Source organism: Epithele typhae (assembly GCF_022376455.1).
Source record: "Epithele typhae strain CBS 203.58 chromosome Unknown BXZ73scaffold_2, whole genome shotgun sequence".
In the NCBI taxonomy this organism is placed as follows: Eukaryota; Fungi; Basidiomycota; class Agaricomycetes; order Polyporales; family Epitheliaceae; genus Epithele; species Epithele typhae.
In genome coordinates this window covers 546,148-567,101 of record NW_025954193.1, presented here as the reverse complement: position 1 = coordinate 567,101, position 20,954 = coordinate 546,148, and the positions used below count along the sequence as shown (strand labels likewise).

The 20,954-nt window shown below is 58.7% G+C and overlaps 6 protein-coding genes across 6 annotated transcripts; 4 read left to right on the top strand and 2 right to left on the bottom strand.

The window, feature by feature from the left end:
- Position 1: 1 nt before the first annotated feature.
- BXZ73DRAFT_86666 (proline-specific peptidase) lies at positions 2–1,520 on the top strand (the record flags this gene model as incomplete). The annotated part of the gene is made up of 3 exons (XM_048024277.1): positions 2–20; positions 588–1,233; positions 1,298–1,520. 3 exons carry the CDS (start codon positions 2–4, stop codon positions 1,518–1,520), a joined length of 888 nt encoding a protein of 295 aa, XP_047883097.1.
- A 285-nt stretch (positions 1,521–1,805) lies between these two features.
- Positions 1,806–2,809, bottom strand: BXZ73DRAFT_96098 (uncharacterized protein; the record flags this gene model as incomplete). The annotated part of the gene is made up of 4 exons (XM_048026983.1): positions 1,806–1,858; positions 1,916–2,288; positions 2,347–2,669; positions 2,728–2,809. The coding sequence occupies 4 exons, from the start codon at positions 2,807–2,809 to the stop codon at positions 1,806–1,808; spliced, it is 831 nt and encodes a 276-aa protein (XP_047883096.1).
- An 891-nt stretch (positions 2,810–3,700) lies between these two features.
- Positions 3,701–4,333, bottom strand: BXZ73DRAFT_73310 (uncharacterized protein; the record flags this gene model as incomplete). Its single annotated transcript, XM_048021874.1, has 1 exon — positions 3,701–4,333. The coding sequence occupies one exon, from the start codon at positions 4,331–4,333 to the stop codon at positions 3,701–3,703; it is 633 nt and encodes a 210-aa protein (XP_047883095.1).
- Positions 4,334–7,606: 3,273 nt separating this feature from the next.
- Positions 7,607–8,723, top strand: BXZ73DRAFT_96094 (uncharacterized protein; the record flags this gene model as incomplete). Its single annotated transcript, XM_048026982.1, has 8 exons — positions 7,607–7,643; positions 7,699–7,749; positions 7,828–7,969; positions 8,033–8,062; positions 8,140–8,215; positions 8,290–8,436; positions 8,499–8,546; positions 8,604–8,723. 8 exons carry the CDS (start codon positions 7,607–7,609, stop codon positions 8,721–8,723), a joined length of 651 nt encoding a protein of 216 aa, XP_047883094.1.
- A 6,153-nt stretch (positions 8,724–14,876) lies between these two features.
- Positions 14,877–15,618, top strand: BXZ73DRAFT_73308 (uncharacterized protein; the record flags this gene model as incomplete). The annotated part of the gene is made up of 2 exons (XM_048021873.1): positions 14,877–15,009; positions 15,065–15,618. The coding sequence occupies 2 exons, from the start codon at positions 14,877–14,879 to the stop codon at positions 15,616–15,618; spliced, it is 687 nt and encodes a 228-aa protein (XP_047883093.1).
- Positions 15,619–18,355: 2,737 nt separating this feature from the next.
- Positions 18,356–18,954, top strand: BXZ73DRAFT_73307 (uncharacterized protein; the record flags this gene model as incomplete). The annotated part of the gene is made up of 3 exons (XM_048021872.1): positions 18,356–18,435; positions 18,489–18,703; positions 18,896–18,954. 3 exons carry the CDS (start codon positions 18,356–18,358, stop codon positions 18,952–18,954), a joined length of 354 nt encoding a protein of 117 aa, XP_047883092.1.
- Between the last annotated feature and the right edge of the window lie 2,000 nt (positions 18,955–20,954).

Genomic DNA, 20,954 nt, shown 5'->3' with positions numbered 1-20,954 from the left:
CATGAGGCCCGTAAACAGCGGTCTTGTGGTAACCGCGGGGCGAACTACGTCAACACCGGTTAGAGCAAAGGACATGTGCCCTTCGCCCGACGCGCGCTATGTGCGCACGAGCCGGAGGACGAAGGTGGCCAAGGGCTTCTCCAATGATCCCTCATCAGCCCGTACAGAAGGCCGCACCAGAAACAGTATTCAATCACCGCGTCGAGCAGGAACTCGCAGTCCTCTGCTGATGGGGATGGGGAAGAAGCGCAAGAAGGCGCGAAATGATGGATATCCACTACGCAGTGCGCACCTAGCAGTCGATATGCCCCTGTCGTGCTGCTCTTCTGTCGCAGCACCATGGGTTCCCCGCCCTCGCCTCGCTCGTCGTCCTCGTTCCGGGTGGTGCTGACCCTCTTCGTCGCCGCATCCCTCGCCGTCGCCCTCTGGCAGTCCTCCGTTGACTTCCTTGTCCGCTTCCCAGGCTTGATTCCATGTCAGTAACGCACCGAGAATTCAATCGATCCAGTCAGCTTACCGAGACACATTCGCAGCCCACCACACCATGACCGCCCCCAGCACCCACCCTGCGCCGGCAACGCACGAAGGCCGTGCGCCCTTCACCTACGACGGCGCGACATACGAGACCTACTACAAGGTCTTCGGCGACCTCCGCGCCCCGCACGCCGCGCCCCCCATCCTCGTCGCCCACGGCGGGCCCGGCATGACCCACGACTACCTCCTCCCGCACGCCGATCTCGCCGCGGCGGGCGCGCACCCCCGCGTCGTCGTCTTCTACGACCAGATCGGCAACGGCCGCTCCTCCCGCCGACCGGACGCGCCGAAAGCGTTCTGGACCGTCGACCTCTTCCTCGACGAGCTCGAGAGCCTGCTCGCCCACCTAGGTGTCGCGGACGAGTTCGATATGGTCGGGCACTCGTGGGGCGGGATGATGGCCTCCGAGCTCGTCGTCCGCCGCCACCCCAAGGGGCTCAGGAGGCTCGTCATCGCGGACTCCCCCGCGAGCGTCGCGCTGTGGGGCCAGTCGTTCATGCAGCTCCTCGGGGAGTTCCCGGAGGAGGTGCAGGAGACCGTCAAGGCGGGGGAGGAGAAGGATCTGAAGGCGTACCGGGAGGCCGTGTTCAAGGTGTACGCCGTCTATGGGTTGCGCATCCAGCCGTTCCCGCAGGAGTTCTTGACGACGCTCGAGTACCGGTATGGGGACGACGCGGACCGCACGGTGCCGAATGCTGGGTGTGTATATGCGTCTGCCTTTTCGTACGCGGGGTGGGGTTCCTGACCATATGCGCCTGTTCAGGATCCTGAGTGGCTGGACGGTCATCGACCGCCTGAAGGATGTGGACGTGCCGACGCTGGTCATCAACGGGGCGTTTGACATCGCGCAGGACTGGGTCGTGGAGGCGTACCACAAGAACATCCCTGGCGCGAAGTGGGTCAAGTTCGAAAACTCGAGCCACCTGCCGTGCTGGGAGGAGCGGGAGGAGTACATGAAGACGATTGCGTCGTTCTTGGAGGCTTGAGTTCGACTGAGCGTGTACGAGTAGACAGTGCACAAGAGGAAAATGCTTTCATGGGGTGTACGTTTTCGAGAAACAAGTGTGCACTGTGTGAGGGGTGTCGAGTGAAAGTGAGTAGCTGGCACTCGACGACTGCGGCAGCGGGCGCTTGTCTCAAATCCCTGCGGCCCGGCAGGCCCGGGTAGCTTCGCGACGAGCCTCGAGAGCATATGAAGAAAGTATCCAATAACAATAATGAAAGAATACAGCGCCGTGCATAATGAGAGAACACGATACAAAAAAACCCTCTTACACCATATCCTTTCCCGATGCCCGGTACGGGTGCTGCTTCATGAAGATGCCTGTGCACTAGTTGTCAACCTTTCCCTCAAAACCCACACGAGAAGAGAGGAACTCACCTCCCGGCGGGTGCACGCGCCGGTTCTGCCAAAAGTCGACCCCGCAGGCCCCTCCGCCGGCGGGGCATGTGAGCTCCACGGTCGTGTACTTCTGCGACGGGCACACGAACGGCACGCTCTCGCTCGGCGCGCCGTCGGCGACGGCCATGGTGGTGAGCAGCCGCCGGCGCGCGGGCGCGAAGTCCGTCGACCCGGGCAGGTACCGCGACATCTCGCGCTCGCGCTCGAGCAGCCAGACGTCGACCCGCGCGGGCGAGGGGTCGATGCGGATGTCCGGGTTCGGGAAGCCGGCGGAGAAGCGCGGCGCGTCCCAGTGGAGGACGCAGCGCTCCATCAGGTAGTCCATGTTGCGGAACTGCAGCACGGTGGAGTGCTGGGCGGCGTCGGCGTCGGATTGGGGTGGGCAAGCGGAGCAAGGGGGAGGGGCGTACCGTGCTGTTCGCGACTACATGGCGGTCGTCGGGGTAGACCTTGCCGAAGTCGGTGGGGTGGTCCCGGCCCTCCTCGGAGAGCCTCCGGGAGGTGTCGGACGTCTTGAACTGGAGGGCCACGGGGGGGAAGTTGACGAAGGGTTTCCAGTCTAGGGTGGCGTTCTGAAGCAGGACGTCGAGGTGGACGTAGGGGTTCGGTCGGTGGTCGCTAATGACCGGCGGAGGGGCTGGGGATTCCAGGAGCCCAGCGGCAGTGGCGATTACGACGAGGGTAGAGCATAGTACGCCGACAGTCGCCCAGAAGACGAGGCGATCGGTATGGTCTGCGAAAGCAGCGCTCACTTAGCATAGGCCGAGCCAACGAACGCACGGGACACTCACAGTAAACAGGTTGAACATTGCCGGCTGTGGGGAGGGACTCGTCCGAAGACTGGAGTGCAATGTAGTCGCCAGTGCGAGGCATCGCGCGGGGGCGGTGGGGGGAGAGCGAACGAGCCCGCCTTGCAAGTGGCGCTCCCTGAATCGAAAGCCCAGACGCGTTCGGGTCGGTCACGCTGCGGGTGTATCCCTCGTCCGCGCCGACTCCGGGCGGGCGGGAGCAGAGCCCGGGGCACGGCGCCGAGCCCGCATCGCAGATGATCGGGCGCACAAGCAGAGGACCCACGCGGTTGCGATGATGCCCGCCGAATCCAGTACTCGCCTTCCCACGAAACAGGCGGACCGTGGGGAAAGCACGTCATTGGCAGGTCACCGGTCACCGCCCACGGACGTTCCGCCACTCATGTCCGCCCCTCCGAGCCGGAGCGCCGGACCGCTCGCAGATCCTCCGGGATCTCGCCGGCGCTCGCCCCTGGGTATCTCAGGGACGAGAAGCTGCAGAGAAGACAGAAGCATGTTTGTTTACTTCGCAGATGCCCGTTTCTGATGTTTTTCCGTGGGAGCCAGCTTGGCAGATAGGAAAAAATGAGGTCCTCGAGCTGTCGAGGTCAGGTCGAGGTCAGAGAAGACCGTTCACAGAGCAGATGCCCGTAAAGTCTTCTGGCAGGTGCATGCGGGTACAAGTTGTCACCAGCTCTGGGCGACGTGCACAGTTGAGAGCTGACACGCTAAGCAGGGTGCACGCAGAACTATCGAGAACAATCAAGCAATCCCATAATCAGAATACATACGTGATCGTGCAGAACATACACCGTCCAGGAGACATCACGTCCTATCTCCTCAATAGATAGCGCCCTGCCGCCCGCCGCTCAAACTCAATGGTGATGATGTCCGCCGCCCTCGGCGTCAAGGTCTGCAACACAGAACGAGCGGCCATAGCTCGGTCAGGAACGGCTATGACAGAGAAGAAAGGTCATCACCAACCGTATCCAGTCCGCGCTTTCCAGTCATGGTAGTTGCTGTCCATGAGGTGATAGATGGGGTCCCAATTCTTGCACGCGTGTACCCCATTCGTCCGCTCCACGCTGAAGTCCCGCTCCTCCAGGTCAGGAGGTTCGAGCGCGAGGTCCGGCGCGCACAGCACCTCTTGGCGAATATAGTTGAGGCAGTGCCCGATATGCCCCAGCGGCACGCCCCGGCTCGGCGAGTACGCCCGGTTGAGCATCCGCAGGCAGTGAAGCTCGTGGAACATTGAGGTGACGAAGACGCGGTCCTCGGGCCCGAGGCGCACGTAGCCGTAGCCTGCTGACGATGCCGACCTCCAGGCCATCTCGGAGTCGTTGCCGATGGGGAGGTAGTGGACGGTGTCTTCGAAGGGTACGAAGACCTTGGGCTCGTTGGGGAGCGGGAGGAATTGCGGAAAGTCGCCCCGAATCCACGCTGTCGCGGTCATGTGTGAGAGTGGGGCGATACAGGCAGCGAGTGTGGGGTACGAACAGTGCGAGACGTTGGGCGTTGACACGAGGTTGGAGACGTGTCTCCAGATGTACAGGAGATTAAAGAGACTGACAACCAGAAGCCCCATGGCTTTAGTCCGAGGAGACAGCATGGTGTGGAGATAAGGCGGAGGCGAGGAAACACACAGATGCGCTGTGAAGCTGCTCAAGTCGAGACTGCATGAGAATGTGCCGTGTGGAAAAGCACGGGACACGTACTGATTTCAACAGAAGACGCCTTCAGGCACGTTTATGGACAAGAGACTGGCTTTCCTATGACCCGAGTGGCCGCTGAGGAATATTAGTACACAAGCAGTCCGTGTAATGAAACGCCGCCAGTGTGCTGGGGATCTTCGTGGGTTGAACCTGAAAAAGGAATTTCTCAGGTAAACCTTTCCTTGTATAATTCAGCCGCCCACACTTACCTGGGCCGTAGCTCATACGAGCTCGGGCGTGCAGTCGTGGTCAGCTGCAAGCAGTGACTGATACCGTGGCTTTTCGGGCGTCCAATCTGTGATGGTGCCAAATATTGCCAAACACTCCTGCGCTAGCCACGTGCAACGTCATGATGCTTGTCAGGCTTTGTGGCGACGCCCATGTGGGATGCACCCATCATGTCCGTTCCCTTGGCACCTGCTTCAAGCTATCAATTGCCAGAAAAAAGCTCGAGCATCTCGTTCTTCATGTTTTCAATCAGTCTAAGTGCAGTAGCGCTGACTCGGGGTTTCAACTAATCCATGGACAGCAATTCTGCGCTGCAAAAGTGATGAGATGCTACAACATTTCTCAAAACACGGATAAGATGAGTAATTTCCCGTGGTTTATGGAAGCCGAAGGCATGCGTAAACTATCACCCTTGTTATACAGACTCGTCGGAAACTTAGTCCTCCGAAAGCTGCGCATGGCCGCGTTCCATGTCGCGCCTACTGTCCATCTATCTAGATCAACCACCTGTCGTCGAAGCACCGAATACACCCATGAAACGAAGGGAATGGATTGTGAGCGCTCTTTCCTTTTCCCTTGTAAAATGGCACATTCAGTCCATCCTAGGAACCGAGTCACCGCCAGGGCCACGTTTCGCCACGTATCGCCCGAAGTGCACTGTCTCATCAAGCCACACGGATCTCAATGTGAAATCCGTTGCCGTGATCGGGGGCTCTAAAGGACTCTATGAGGCTCAAGCGTCGCTCGTAACAGGGTACAACCGGCTCAGCGCCCGTATGGCACGCGCTTCGCCCCGCATATACTTTGCACACAGTCGCTCACGTTTCAACTCCACGCCGCAACAACACCTGAAAATAAACATGCTATGGACACGGTCGAGGATCAGAAGCTACAAACGCGGCCGCTCGGATAAGTAACCCTGAGGCCAATCCAACTCCAAAACGCGTTCTCCGACCTGATCCACCTGCGGAGGTGGCGCGTTAGCCAAGTCTTCTATTGATAAGTTGTCTCTAGAGACTTACGGAGAGTCTTCGTGGACGATGAATCAGAAGCAGTCCTCATTGTCGACGCCGCGAGCGCAGAGCCCGTCGGTGCCAATCTCAGCTACAACGAAGAACCGGAGCCACTTGTCAGCGTTCAATGCTCCTTGGGAGTATCGGCAACATGCATACCGGGGGCCGGGACGGCCTGGACGGCGACGAAGAGGGCGAGGAGAGCGATGGCCTTGGAGAAGAATTGCATGGTTGCGAACGAGGGGTAGGCAGGTGGCTGTTCTGAAAAGAGGCAGAGCGACTGAGGTCGATGGAGGACCAAGGCCTGCAAGTGGGTCTTTTATACCCCAAGGTTCCCCGTGTCGTGCAGCATGTGCAGGTGAATTGGACTGACCACACAGCGCCCGTAGTATTTCCACCTGCCGCTGATACCACGCTTTCGTGTGGTCCATGTTCGACAGATGGCATCAACCGAACTAGTCGGCCGTGCTCCATATTCGAGAAAAACCTCCGAGGGAGACCGGGGATGATGGCTCCGGTCAATCAAGGTGTGAGTATACCGATTCATCACGCCTCGGAACGATCTGAACCAGGGGAAACATTCAGCGTCAGGGTAAGTCTACATCGTTCAAATCACACAGGTTCAGTACGTTGATAGATATGTCATTTCCTCCGCACAATAATACAACACAGGCTTTACACCGAACCAATCAAAGTCAACGCTAATCCCCTCGGGGAATTCCTAAACAATCCGCTGATGAGTGCCAGGTGATAACTAACTCTCTACGCGATTGGCTCACTGGGTAATTTGCTTAGAAGCAGTCCTCGAGGTTGGTGGAGTCGCACGCCTGGGCCTCTATTGGATAATGCCATGGTCAGTACTGTGAGCCAAGACATCGCAACGTTTCAGGTACGTACTAGCTTCCGGGGCAGGAGTAGCCTGACCGGCGAGGACAAATGCGGCGAGCGCGATGATGGCCTTGAGCATGAACTGCATGGCTGATGACGGGTGGGTGTAGGGATGACGAAGAGGATGAAGGCGTTGAGAATCGGCTGGTCCGATGAGTGGTACGAACGACCTCGCAGTATTTATATACGGTTCTCTCCCCTCCCACTGTCGCTTTGAGTCGAGGGTGGTGACTCGACTCGACGTTGGTGAGAGGGACGGACTGGAGCGGCCCCCGATCAGACTGCGCAGGCGTCGGCGGCTCACTTCAATCATCTGCACGTATCTCATTGACACAAGAGTTGTGCCAACGCTCACCAGATACGTACCGCTCACTCAGCACTGGTCACACAACCACCTCTTCGCACCGCGCGCCCTCCACTGCGGCACGTCGTTGAAGCGAGATGGCCCTGGCCCGGGGCCTATGTCGTGAGCGGCGTGTTCTCGCGCTCGCGTTCTAATCCCGCGCTCTAGCCATTTCGAACCGTCTGCTATCTGTATGAGGACGGCGCATCTCACGTTGAGGCGCCTTCTACATTGTTTTGGCATCAGGTCTGTGGCTGTCCACTCACATGTGTATCCTGAATAACGACGTCCAATTCCAGTGCGTAAGCGGTCTAGACCAAAGATCGCAACTGCCCATCTAAGGTGGCAAGCACTCTGTTGGGTAAGTCCCTTGTCTTTCCCCATCATGATCACGCAAGCGGGCGCCTGGATGACCCACTGCGCTGACAGTGCCCGAGGCGAGCCTACTCGGAGGGAGCGGGTGACAGAGGGCGCATGCGCGTCATCTCCTGGGCAAAGCGCCGCCGACTTGTCGCCCCCCACGACGTCCGGTGGCCGATCCCCACATGGAGAGCGACACTGATGCTGGAAGACCGCTCGCGGGGGGCGGTGCGCCGCGATCGAGGCGATAACGTGATATATCCCCGCCGCCCCGCCTCGCTAGACCATCGCCCCGCCCATCGCCCCCCTTCCCCCGACCACTCGCTAGCTGCTGCATCATGTCCGTGACCGTCCGCAAGGTGTCCAGCCCCTCTGGTGAGCGCACCACCTCCTCGATCCGCCGATGCCCTCGCTGACTGGACGCGCGCAGAGGCTGAGATCCAGAACTACTGCGAGGTCCTCGCGGACTCGTTCAACAACCGTACGTGCGCCACCCCCGCCCCCACTCGACCACTCCGCGCCCCGCCGCTGACGCGCGCGCGCGCGCGCGATCTCGTAGAGTTCTTCGCGGGCGCCCTCATGAACGACGTCTCGCTCCAGGTCCCGATCCACCGCGCGCACGTCGCCGCCGCGCTCACCGGCGAGGGCGAGGTCTGGATCGCGGAGATGCCGGAGGAGGGCGTCGTCGGCGTCGGCGTCTGGTGAGCACACGTGCCCTCGCCCGCTCGCTCGGTCTCGCGTGGGTGCTGACTTCCGCGCGCCAGGTTCGGTCCGGGCTTCAAGTTCCTGTCCACGTACGTCGTCCTCGATCGCACGGGTACCCGGTGAGGCATTGACACTCTCACTTCCCCATGGGGGCGCGCGCCCGCAGCGATAAACAGCGCGAGGCGGGCTGGAACGAGCTCATGGCGAAGCTCGACGACACCTGCCGCGACTGGTGGCCGAAGGTGCGCCTCCGCGGCCATCGCGCGCGGTGAGAGTGCGGAGTGCGGTGGGCTGACGCCGCTCTGCGCGCGCACAGTTCCTCGCGGAGTACGACGTGCTCGTCGAGTCCGTGCTCGGCGCCGGCGTAAAGCTCGGCGCGTGGCACCTGCAGCTCATCGGCATCAAGCAGTCCTGCCAGAAGAAGGGCGCGGGCAAGGCGCTGCTCGACGCCGTCGAGGCCGAGGTGCGTCCTTCATCGGCGACGTGCAGGACGCATATAGATCGTGCTCACGGGGGTTCGCGCAGGCTCGCAAGGAGAAGGTTCCGACGTGCCTCGAGACCATGGCCGGCGGGGTGAGTGCCCATTTGTCGACTGACGTACTGCGCTGACGCCCTTGTTTGCACGCCCAGGGGGCCGCGAAGATGTACGAGGCGGTTGGCTACACGATGCAGGGCTCCGGGCCCATCACATGGGTGAACGGTGCTCAGCTGCCGTTCGGCGTGTTCATCAAGCACACCGAGAAGGAGTGAAGCAATGTGGTTCTGTATGTGTTGTAAGATACCCGGCAATGTATTCCATCAGACGTCGCACGACGGCGTGTTTCCGCAGCGAGCGAAGTGAGGGATGATGAGTACTCAGATAAGTACTATCAAACTCCACTTTGTCCAATGGGTGTGCAGAACGCTGGACGTCTTCGCTCATGCAGGTACCAACACAAGAAGCAGCGGGATTTCGACCGCGCCGCGCGCGGGACCGCACAACCGCAGAACGGGCCTGATTGTGATAAAGCGTTGCCAATTCGTCGATGATTCCGTCCCTGTGGCCTCTAGTGCGTGCACACATACTATCAGGCTCGCAGGTACCACATACGCACTCCTATTGCTACCGCGACTCCCGCCAGTCAAGTTGGGTGTCGGAACCGCGTCCCATTCGTGAAAAACCTTTGCTCGCTGTTACTCCATCGTTGGACGGATACGGATGGATCATGGCGGCACAGCCCAGTGCGCCGGTGATCCACGGAGATCCACGTGAAGGCCTATCCCTCGGAGACTCTAGCCATGGGAGATGTACCCTCTGCGACGCCACCATCGTACATCTCCCTGCGACGCCACCATCGTACATCTCCCTGCGACGCCACCATCAACAAGGGCGAGGTCGTTCAGAGCCCGGACTTGAGCGCAGCAGCCCCTCGGCCGAGAAGATGGTGAGGATGATGGACGCGAGGCGCAGGAACTCCGCCGTCGAATGCATCTCCACTTGCATCTGCGCGCTGCAGGCACTTACTGGCCCCGTGATAGAGACTAGTGCGCGCTGGCGGAGGTCCGACCGCAGCGATGAACGCGCGAAAGGATCGCCGGGGCCGTGAGCTTCAGACTGAGGTCGGCGAGCTCGTTCGAGGCGCGGCCGAAGCAGACCGTGACTTGCGGGTTGAGCGCATTGACGCATCGCCGACCGCAGATGCGCCCCATCACTCGATTATCAGATAAGTAGGACGAGGAGGATGGTCACGGGTCCTGAGGCCTGAGCTGCGGCGTGCGCCTGCACCTTCGTCCGGGGCGATGGTGCCAAGTCTCTTCCTCCACGCGATTTTAGCTCAATCATCCACCCTGCCGGTCCAATCCCTCCCACGTCTCAGCGCGGTACCGACTGGTACTTACCGACCGGCGAGGCGAATTGTGGCACCACCCAAAAAGACAGTCCCATGCGCCACCTCCCGCAGCGCCGTCCACCGCGCCCTTTATAATACACAAGCTGTGAATAGATTACGAGTGGACATTCGGCATCAGAACCGGGGCACGAAACGTCCTAGGAATATTGCATGAAATCTTGAGTGCTGGTGCGCCGTAGTCCTGGCCCAGTGACTCTTCGAGACACGACCGTCGAGGCCGCATGGTTCCGAGCCGCCACCGTATACACCTTCGACTAGTCCCTACACTCGTCCATCGTGTGCGTTGCTGTCGGATTGCCAGACTGGCGGAAGGGGAACTGCAACTCCACGCGCGAAGAAGAAGAGAATGCCAGCGATAGCGCGCTCGAGCGGCGTGAGGCTGAGGCTAGCGCTCATCATGCACCGCGGGTGCGACTCTGAAGCGGCGCGGGCGCCGAGCGCCAAGCGTGTGCTCATCCGCGGAGCGCCAGTCACATCCGAGATGGCTTTTGGCGCCGCTTTGACGCCAACGCTTCTGCCACCACGCCTCCGTCGTCCGAGTCCGCTTCCAGCAGCCCAATGCGATTCTCAAGGAACTCTGGTGCCCGAGGTTTGTGAGGACGTTGGAAAACTCAAGGTCAGGCAAATATGAGTATGTTTCACAATGAAATACACTGCAACAATAACAATAACAACACTACAGGACCGCGGATCCCCGCAGAGCGGAATAGATAATTGTTCCGACTCCCAGACGACTAGCGGACCAAGTCGTAATGAGCGGTGCGTCACCAAAGGCTAAGGTGCGCTCGTCGTCAGCTCAAGAAAAGCGCGCCGCAGTCGCGATGCACGCACCGTACATCATGTGAGGAGACGCTTAGAAGCAGTCCTCAGCACCGCCGTCGCGCCCGCAGAGAGCACCGTCAACGCCGGCCTCAGCTAGAGAGAGGGCGGGGGAAATCAGTCAATGCGACTCGAAGGACGTCTGAGGCGGCTACCCACCGGGGACAGCGACGGCCTGGGCGGCGAGGGCAAGAGCGAGGATGGCGGCGATCTTGGCGAAGAACTGCATCGTGGAGATGGTTGGTTGGGAGTTGAGAAGAGAGGTGAAGTGAGAGGATGGATTGTCGCCGCGACTGGAGCCCGAGGGGATGAGGTTTTGCTCCCGTTTCCGCCTCGTCCTTTATGCATTCCGCTCACCCCCTCGGTCGAGTCAGCCAGGCCGCCCGCGTGTTTCAAGCCTCAGCGTACCGCCCATTGCATCCACATCAGCACCCGTACCGGACCGCGCCCGTGTGCTACTGAATGCGGCAGTATTCACGCTTGGCGAGGGTGTTTGTATGAAATGAACTCCAGCCGGACCACCCCGTGGGCCGTGATGCAGGGGCATGCAGCGTCGCTCAAGTTACTCATCCCCGCTACCGGGCTATCTGCCGGCGATGGCATTGTTGGGCCCTTGAGGTATATGCGCGGCACAGGCGTGAGGAGTTCATGTTTGGTACTCATTTCTCCACTGACCAGATTGTCGCTGCCAATAATTTCCGCGCCGCGCGGGACTCGTCCGGATATGCACGCCAAACAGCAGACAAACTGTACCGTACTTGACAGCTCTTCAGCGATAAGAAACCCTGAAAACCTCTCTGTAGAGACCAATGTTTTTATTCCGTCGCCCACCACAACTTTCTGTCTGTATGATGCCAATCCTCTAGTTAAATGGGACGTTGTCGTCCGCGACGCTGCGCACTCCATTTCCCTCACCTCAGTGGCCCATGCGATCTCGTCTGCGAGCGGTTTTCATAACGATGAGCCTCCGATGAAAATTAGACACATAAGCGAATCGAACTAGAGTTCACGTTTAGCATTGGTTCAGCATGCATCCCCTAGTACATCGCACGCGTCGCGTACAAGGCTGGAAGCTGACTTGTCGGTCCATGTTTGCTCCGCACCTCCACAACTCTGAGACTGCCCACTCATAGCCCTCCACTCATCTGGTGAAATGCAACACTAGTACCAGTCCTGCGGTCAACATCATGCGCGGCTACTAGCGCCTGTGCGATGGCGTCATCGGGCCGTGTGTGCGAAGCGCCCGGAGTTCTAACTTTTGGCCGCGGTGCTTCGGAATCGCAGGTGCCAGATCGGCGGAGTTCTGCGGTTTCTCGTGCATCCACACACATCTCGCAGGCACTACATGCGCACTTTGTTCGTGCTCGCGCTGAAGATATTCTCACTCGGTGCGTTCGTGAAAATCTTTGCTTGCGTTTACCCCTTAAGTATCCCTTGGAGACTCGGGCTCCGTCCGCCCTGTTCCGGGCGCGCGCCACGCCAGGCGACACCGTCTGATCGTGATCGAGCCTGGTCGAGCAAGGAGACCGGTCAAGCGCCCATCGATCATCTCGGAGCGCCAGTTACGCCCAACGAGGCGCGGCTTTGATGCTGGCAACACTTCTGCGCCTCCGCTTCCTGCAGCCCGGTGCAGTTCTCAGTGCCCGAGATTCGTCTGGACGTTGGCACGCTCAAGATAAGGTAAACATGGGTATTTTTCACAATGATATACACTGCAGCAATAACAACAACAACACTAGTACAGAACCACGGATCCCCGAAGGGCGGAATAGATAATTGTTACGACCCCAGACGACTAGCAGGACCAAGTCGTCATGAGCGGTGCGTCACCACAGGCTAATATTCACTCGTTAGCTCGAGAAAAGCGCGCCTCAGTCACGATGCACGCACTGTGTGGGGAAGACGCTTAGAAGCAACTATCAAGGCCGCGGATGCAGAGACCACCGTCAGTGCCGGCCTCAGCTAGAGAAAAGGCAGGGGTCATCAGTCAATGCGAATCGGAGAGTGCTTGAGGTGGCTACTCACCGGGGACGGCGACAGCCTGGGCGGCGAGGGCAAGGGCGAGGACGGCGGCGATCTTGGCGAAGAACTGCATCGTGGAGATGGTGGGTTGGGAGTTGAGAAGAGAGGTGAAGTGAGAGGTTGGATTGTCGCCGCGATTGGAGCTCGAGGGGATGAGGTTCTGCTCCTGTTTCCGCCTCGTCCTTTATACATTCCGCTCATCCCCTCGGTCGAGCTGGCCAGGCTGCCCCGCGTGTCCCGCCCCATTGGTGTATCGCCCGCACCGATATCAGCGACCACACTGCGCACCGTGGCCTGCGTGCTACTGGATGTGGCGATGGTGTTTGTATGCAACCGACCTCAGTCGATCGGCGATCATGAGGTTTGCCGACGCTTCATCCATCAACCGGACCACCCTGTGACGCGGGGCCATGCAGTGTCGCTCTTCCATGCGCCGGCGGCGATAACACTGTGATGATGTTAGGTCCATAAGGCATATGCGCAGCGCGCGCATGTGTGAGGCATTTTAGTTTGATCCTTCTCATCTATCTACTGACTGGGTTGTCGTCACCAGTGCAAATTCCGCGCGTGGGTACATCTGGCAATTTCGCCCTTGATAGCTCTTCCACGATACGAAGCTCCGAAGACCTCGATTCAGCGACCACTGTTTATATGCCGTCAAAACGATTTACGCGATGACAACCATCTGTCTGTCTGTCAATCCTCTGCCAAGGTTCCTTGTACGCGACGGCCCAACCAGAGTGGTTCAGTACCGCCGAATCGATAGCAAGTCAGGCATCTGGGACGACCCGACCCGTCGCCATGCATGGCTGCCCCAGGACAATGCACTCCCTTGTCCTCGTTGACCTCGATGCTCATCTCAGGCTCTCATGCGCGCTTTAGTCTGTGATCCACTCGGGTGTGGGCACATCCCGTGAACGGCTTTTTCTAGACGCACTGGTTGCGAGCCTCGGATATCTGGGCATCGCCAGTGAGCACCACCCCATCGGGGATGCCTAGCCAGACGGCCGCTGCCATGCACGTGGTCGCGCAACCTCTGGGCTTGCGGAACCTCATCTTTACGGACTTAGTCGCCTCGATCGCAGCAGCAGCTTCCCAAAGACATCTAGGCGCTCGCCCTCAACGACAAGCCGCAAGAAGAAGAAGCTGCAGAAGCATTCGCGATGATCGAAAGCGCCAAGTGTAGGTCACTATGTACGCTCCTGTGCACTCTGCTGTGGCTCACAGCTATGTACGACCAGCGAGTTCGAGATCACGGGCAGACGATCGCTGCCGAGATCCCCGGGCTCAAAATACAGACACCTGAGTCCACAACGGGTTCTACGATGAGGGGTGCGCATTTTGGCGGTCTAGACGTATGCCACAGTAGAAAATGCTCTGTGTGTGTGAAAACCAGAAGATTCTCTTTGTAACGATCTGTTCGGTATGTGGTATGTTCAGAATCCGATCAAGTATAGTATACGGTCGACTGTCAACTGAAGGATACCTTGTTGAGAGCACACTCTCCAATGTGGACCATGTGGTTCGCAACCCCTTCCAATACACCAGAAATATTGGCTCGATGATATGCCGACGGTCGATATGTCGGGATTGGCTCACGTGAACCTCGTCGCCTAACATATCCTGTCAAAAGGGCGAATGTAAGCACCAGGTTCATGGCAGCCGCACGATTGTGCCTGTCAGCGGATTGTATGCGATTGAGAGATGCTGGAACAAGAGATCTCCGGGCGTTTTGACCGCAGTGTCCGCAAACAAGACTTCTCCGCGCTACTTCTCTGATAAGGTTGATCGTCCTGGGGGGAGAAGCCAGGCCCTGATTATCACGGAGGGACTGCTTGTGGTCAGGCCCTAGAGATCTGACGAATGGGTGAGGTGTGCCTACTCGAGCGCGTCGGTCATGGAGGAACATGTGAGAATTTGTCAAGCAAACGTGCGCGTTTCCGTGTTCAGAAAGCCGGACGCGCTGCCCTGGATCCCACGGCACCGGCGGTGTGTACGAGATACTCGGCGCTCCCTCTGGATAGAACCTCTGGGCACGTGTGCGGCTACCGGCGCGCCCGCCCGTCCCGGTCCCGGACGCCGTGCGCTCTGTGCTCGCCTCGGAGTGGAGGCCGCGTCTGCACTTCTGGGCCTGCGCTCCCAGATCCCATTGCCCCCCGTTTCCCTCGCCTGCATGAAGGGCCTCACCCTCCTCGAGCGCATCACCGCCGCGCTCCTCGTCGTCTCCGCCTCCCTCTTCCTCCTCGCCCGCGTCGTCCCCTTGATCCCCTTCCGCCGCCCCCCGCCGCCCCCCGCCCACGAATACAGTGAGTACCGCGAACCCCACTACTCCCCGCACCCCGTCACCCCCCCTTCAACCAGCATACCGCGGCACCGACTTCCCCGCCGAGTGGCCGCTCCCCGCGCTCCCCGCCGTCCGCCTCCCGCACGAAGACAGCGTGCATTACTCCGCCGCGCTCGCCGACGCCCCCGACCGCGGTGCCGCGGCGTGGGCCGCGCTCCTCCCGCGCGGCGGCGCGACCGTCCGCCTCGGCCCCGCCGGCCGCCCGTTCACGCTCGGGATGTTCCACCAGCTCCGGTGCCTCGACGTCCTGCGCGCGCAGCTCGTGGCCGTGCACGACTCGTACGCCCCCGGGACGAATGAGTCGTGGCGGCGCGCGCCGGGCGGAGAGGGGGAGGAGAGGGTGGACGGGCTGACGGGGCGGGAGCGGGAGATGGCGGGACACTGCCTGAACTACCTGCGGCAGTCGGTGATGTGCCGCGGGGACTCGCGGCTGGAGCACCTGCGGTCGAACACGGACGCGCAGACGACGGTGTCGGACGTGACGCACGAGTGCAGGGACTGGACGGCGGTGTACGATGCGGCGGAGGCGAACTATGCCGACTACGTTGCTAGGACTCGGGACGAGCTGTAAGATGGGTGTGTAATTTGTTTATCTCGTTGTTCCAATACAGAGGGTTGCTTGCGACAAGTGGGCACTCCAAAATCAACATGCACTGTCTTGGTTCGCCCTCCCGCTTACTTCGCTGGCGTAGTCGCCGTCCTTCTCGCTAGGGATACACGCGTCACTTACGCGACCAGCAGTGAAGTTTGAGAATACCAACCATATCTGTAGTGTCGGTTTCGTGAGCGGTCCCATATTACCTTATTCCGTTCTACGTTGGCGTTGAGTTTGATTGGTTCGGCTGTGTTGTATTGTTGTGCGGAGTAAGTGACATATCTATCAACATACCGAGCCTGTGTGATTTGAACGAACTGAATATTCCTGTAAGGCTGTATCCCGCCTTTTGGACTGCTGGCCCGCGCGCGTGGAGAGCGCACTATGGGCCTACTCGTCGAGATAATCTCAGACGAGTGATGGAACCTGGTAGCCTGTGGAAAACGCCTTGGATTAGATTCTGTCCCGACGTTCCGAACATGAATGGCTCGGCATAGTACTCCCGTATGACCGCATAATCGACCTCGATTGACCGCAGAAGCCATCCCCGGTCTTCCTCGGAGATCTGTCTCCATTATGGCGTCGGGCACGCCAGGTGCACGGCCGACATCGGTTGATGCCATCCGTCGAGCACTGGACCGCGCACGAAAGTGCGGTATCCGCGGCGGGTGGACACACTGCTGTGCGGTCAGTCCAGGAGCACCACACGGGAACCCTTGGGGTACAAAAGACCCACTTGAAGGTCTTGGTCCTTCGTCGACCCCAGTCGCTCTACCCCTCTTCAACGCAGCCCCCTCGTTCATAACCATGCAGCTCTTCTCCACGGTCATCGCTCTCCTCGCCCTCTTCGTCGTCGTCCAGGCCATCCCGGCCCCCGGTACGCATTTGCCGAGACTCCTAAGGAGCGTTGCAGGCTGACAAGTTGTGTCGGTCCTCCGTTGCAGCTGAGGCTGGCACCGACGTGCTCTGTGCTCTGAACGCCGACGGGCAGGACTGCTTCTGATCCGTCGTCTGCGGAAACTTTTGGTAAGGCTCTGGAGACAGCTTGATAATAGAAGACTCGGCTAACATGCTACCTCCGCAGATGGATCAGGTCGGAAAACGTACTTTAATGTTGGTTTGGCGTCAGGGTTATCTGAGCGGTCGCAGCTGTAAATGATGGTGTCCGTAGCATGTCTGGCTTCAGACGTTGTTGGGACTAAATTTCAAACGTGAATGACGGTGTGCACAGTATATGCGGGGCGGAGCGCGTATCATACGGGAGAGGGTTCCCGTTACCCTTTGTGGAACGCTCGAGTCTATTCCACGGCGCACGCACCGACCACGTAGAGTCCTATAGAGCCCTTGCTTATGATAACGGATTTCCAATGTAGATCCACGGTGGTTGAGGAGACGGTATGCTTCGAGCGGACGCAGGTAGAGGTATCAAAAGCCCGGCGGCGATATGCAGTGGAAGGCCCCGGCGGTGAGGTTCCTGGGATGAACTGAATGTGTCTACAAACGGAAAGGGAAGAACACTCACATTCAGTTCCTCTGGTTCATGAATCTATTCGATGTTTCGATGACAGTTGGTTGACCTGGATAGATGGACAGTGGGCGCGACATGGAACACGGCCATGCGCAGCTTTCGGAGGAATATTGACTCTGCGATGAGTCGGCATAGCATGGGTAACGATTTAAGCAAACTTTGGGCCCCAGAAACAAATTCTTCATCTCATCTGTGTGTTGAGAATTGTTATAACTTACGCAGAGCGGAATTGCTTGAAATCCCTCAGTGCCACTGCACGTTACTAACCAACTGCACTAATTGCTCTCGAGGAGCATCCTGATTCCTGTCAGTGGTAGCCCTTCAGACATTTGGTAAAAACATGAAGGACGAAACGTCAAAGCTTGGCTTTCTATCAATAGATGGCTTAAAGGAGGTACTAAGGGAACGGACAAGATGAGAGTGTGGGCGTTACTAACAAGCCTGACAACTATGACGTCTGCCAGCACGCTGGCACAGGAATGTTTGGCAATGTTTGGCACCATCAAGCGTTAAACGCCCGCTAAGGTCTCCCTGAGCGGTGGCTCAACTCTTGCATCTGACCGCGACCGCACGCCCGAGCTCGTATGAGCTCCATCCCTGGTAAGTGTAGGTGGCTATAGTGCACAAGGAAATATCAACTGAGAAATTCCTTTAGCAGGTTCAAACCACGAAGGTCCCCCTGAGTACGCCTGGCAGTGGGCGTTTCATTGCACACACTGCTTGTGTACAAACAGTGAACACCCCCAGCGGTCACCCGGTACATAGAACACCCACAGTTCACTGTCCATAAATTCCCCGGAAGGCGTCTTCTGCCGAAATAGGTGCGCGTCTCGTGCCTTTCCGCATGGCGCATTCTCACGCAGGTTCGACTTGAGCAGCTTTCAAAGTACTACTCCTTGTTTCCTCGCCTCCGCCTTATCTCCACACCATGCTATCTCCTCAGGCCAAAGCCATGGGACTTCTGGTCACCATCTCCTGTACATCTAGAGCGTCTCCAACGTCGTATCAACGCCCAACGTCTCGTATAGTTCGTACCCCACACTCGCTGCTTGTATTGCCCCGTCCTAGCACACGGCGACAACGTGGATCTGAGACGACTTTCCGCAATTCCTGCCACTCCCAGAGGGACCCAGGGTGCCCTTCGAAGAGACCGTCCACTACCTCCCCATCGGCAACGACTCCGAGATGGCCTGGAGGTCGGCATCGTCGGCAGGCTACGACTACGTGCGCCTCGGGCCCGAGGACCGCGTCTTCGTCACCTCAATGTTCCACGAGCTCCACTGCCTGCGGATGCTCAACCGGGCGTACACGTTCCGAGGCGGGGCGTGACGCTGGGGCATATCGGGCACTACCTCAACTACATTCGCCAAGAGGTGCTGTGCGCGCCGGACCTCGCGCTCGAACCTCCTGACCTGGAGGAGCGGGACTTCAGCGTGGAGCGGACGAATGGGGTACACGTGTGCAAGAATTGGGACCCCATCTATCACCTCATGGACAGCAACTACCACGACTGGAAGGCGCGGACTGGATATGGTTGGTGATGACATTTCTTCTCCGTGCACGTTTCTGACCGAGCGTTCTGCATTCCTTGACGCCGAGGCCGGACAGGCCAGCGGCGGGGCGGTACCTATGGAGGAGATAGGACGTGATGTGTCCTTGACGGTATATGTTCTGCACGATCACGTATATATTCTAGTTATGGAACTTCTTGATTGTTCTGGACAGTTTTACATGCACCTGCGCCCACTGTGAGGGACGTAGTGGGGAAGTATGTGCCTGCTTAGCGTCTCGGCTCTTAACTGTGAATGTCGCCCCGAGCTGGTGACGACGTGCGCCCGCGTGCACCTGCCAGAGCGCTTTACGGACGTCCGTTCTTGGAGCGTTCTTCTTCACGGCGGGGATATCAAGGTTTCCACTGGTCGGATATCATGTATACCCTCAGCATGATACATTTCGCGCTCGTATGACCAGCGTTTTTCTTTCACCAATACCCCTCGAGTTCCCGCGCTGCCAGAACCTGATGAATGAGACATCAGTATCAGTCGGCAGGTGAGGAAACGTGTCATACGTTTTAAGGACTTGCCAGGATGCGGGAACTTCTCGAGCATGGGTGGCGGCTTCGCTCTCGCCCACGCCCTCTGCGTGCCCCGCCTCGCGGATATAAACCGGGGCTGTTTCGGTGGGCCGCGGGTTCGATCTCTTGTCCGAGATTTTCTCAACAAATATATATGTTGGAGTTCGGCACTTGAGGTAGCCAGAGGTGGAACCCTCGGGCCGCCCGATTAGGTAAGTGATCGTAGCACATCTCTCTCACGCCACCGACCATATCGTACGCTACTAGGTTTTCGCCGTCAATGCTCCTGTACATATATCCACCACCATCTACCGTGCATCTGCCGTCCGTCCGCTTCTCCTCCGTGCCCACAAGAGGACACTTCCACCGCCCAAACTATCCCGATCACGTCCCACGACCCCGAAATCTCATGAAGTAAGTAGGCTCAGAGGACTCTCTCCACAAGCTCTCCACGTTCTTCACAGCGCCGGCGGTCAACAAGCTCAAAAGGCATCCTTCAGATCACACGGGTTCAATATGTTGATAGACATTTCATTTAATCCGCACGATAATACAACACAGGCTCGACACTGAACCAATCAAAGTCAACGCTACTACGGTTTCATTCCACTTGTTGAATTCCTAAACAATCCGCTCATGAGCGGGAGGTAATAACTAACTATCTATGTCATCGACTTACTGGGAACCATGCTTAGAAGCAGTCCTCGAGTGAGTCATTGCTCGGGCACGAGTTCTGGGGCTCTATTGGACAGGTCAGTATCATGTGATCCATGACACCGTAACGTTCGAGGTACGTACTCGCTTCCGGGGCAGGAGCAGCCTGGACGGCGAGGACAAATGCGGCGAGCGCGACGACGGCCTTGAGCATGAACTGCATGACTGAAGACGGATGAAAGTAGGGACGACGAAGAGGGTGTAGGCGTTGAGACTCGGATGGTCCGATGAGTCCATTACGAACGACCCCGCAGTATTTATACACTGTTCTCCCCCTTCCTACTATCGCGTCGAGTCGAGGGTGGTGACAGGGGTCGACGCCGGCGAGAGGGACGGACCGGGCGGCCCCCGACTCTCATCGGAGTGCGCAGGCGAAGTGGGCAGCTCTCCTCCGAGATGTACGGTACGTCTGTCATCGGATCATTCATTTTTGCCAACGTCTCATCAGAACGCGTTAGGTGGTGAGCATCGTGCTCTAACTTCTACTCCCGCCGTTCACCCACTTTGAACGCTCTGCTATCTACATGGGGACGGCGCATCTCACGTTTCGGCGCCGCCTTGTACATAATCTCATTGGCAGGGTGTGCATGTGGCTTATGTTCGCTTCCTTGTGCATCCTGAATAGAAACGTGGAGGTACGATCTGTCCAGTTCCAGCACGTGGACAGAAGTTCAGAGTCCAGACTGAAGACCGCAACTGTCCAATAAGGTGACAAGCACTCCCTTTTCGTCCTGCGCCCTGAAACAGGCGCATGAACGGACCACTGCGCCGACAGTGCCCGAAGCGAACCTTCGAGCACTCGAGCACTACGATGTCACTGACCGGCGGTCGACCTCCATATGGAAAGCAACACTGACGCTGGGTGGACGCCCCACGCAGGGGCGGTGCGCCCGGGCAATCAAGCTGCGCTAACGTGATATACCCCCGTCGCCGCGCTCCGGTCGACCATCTCCCCGCCCATCGTCCACCACCCTCCGAGCACCGGCTAGCTGCACC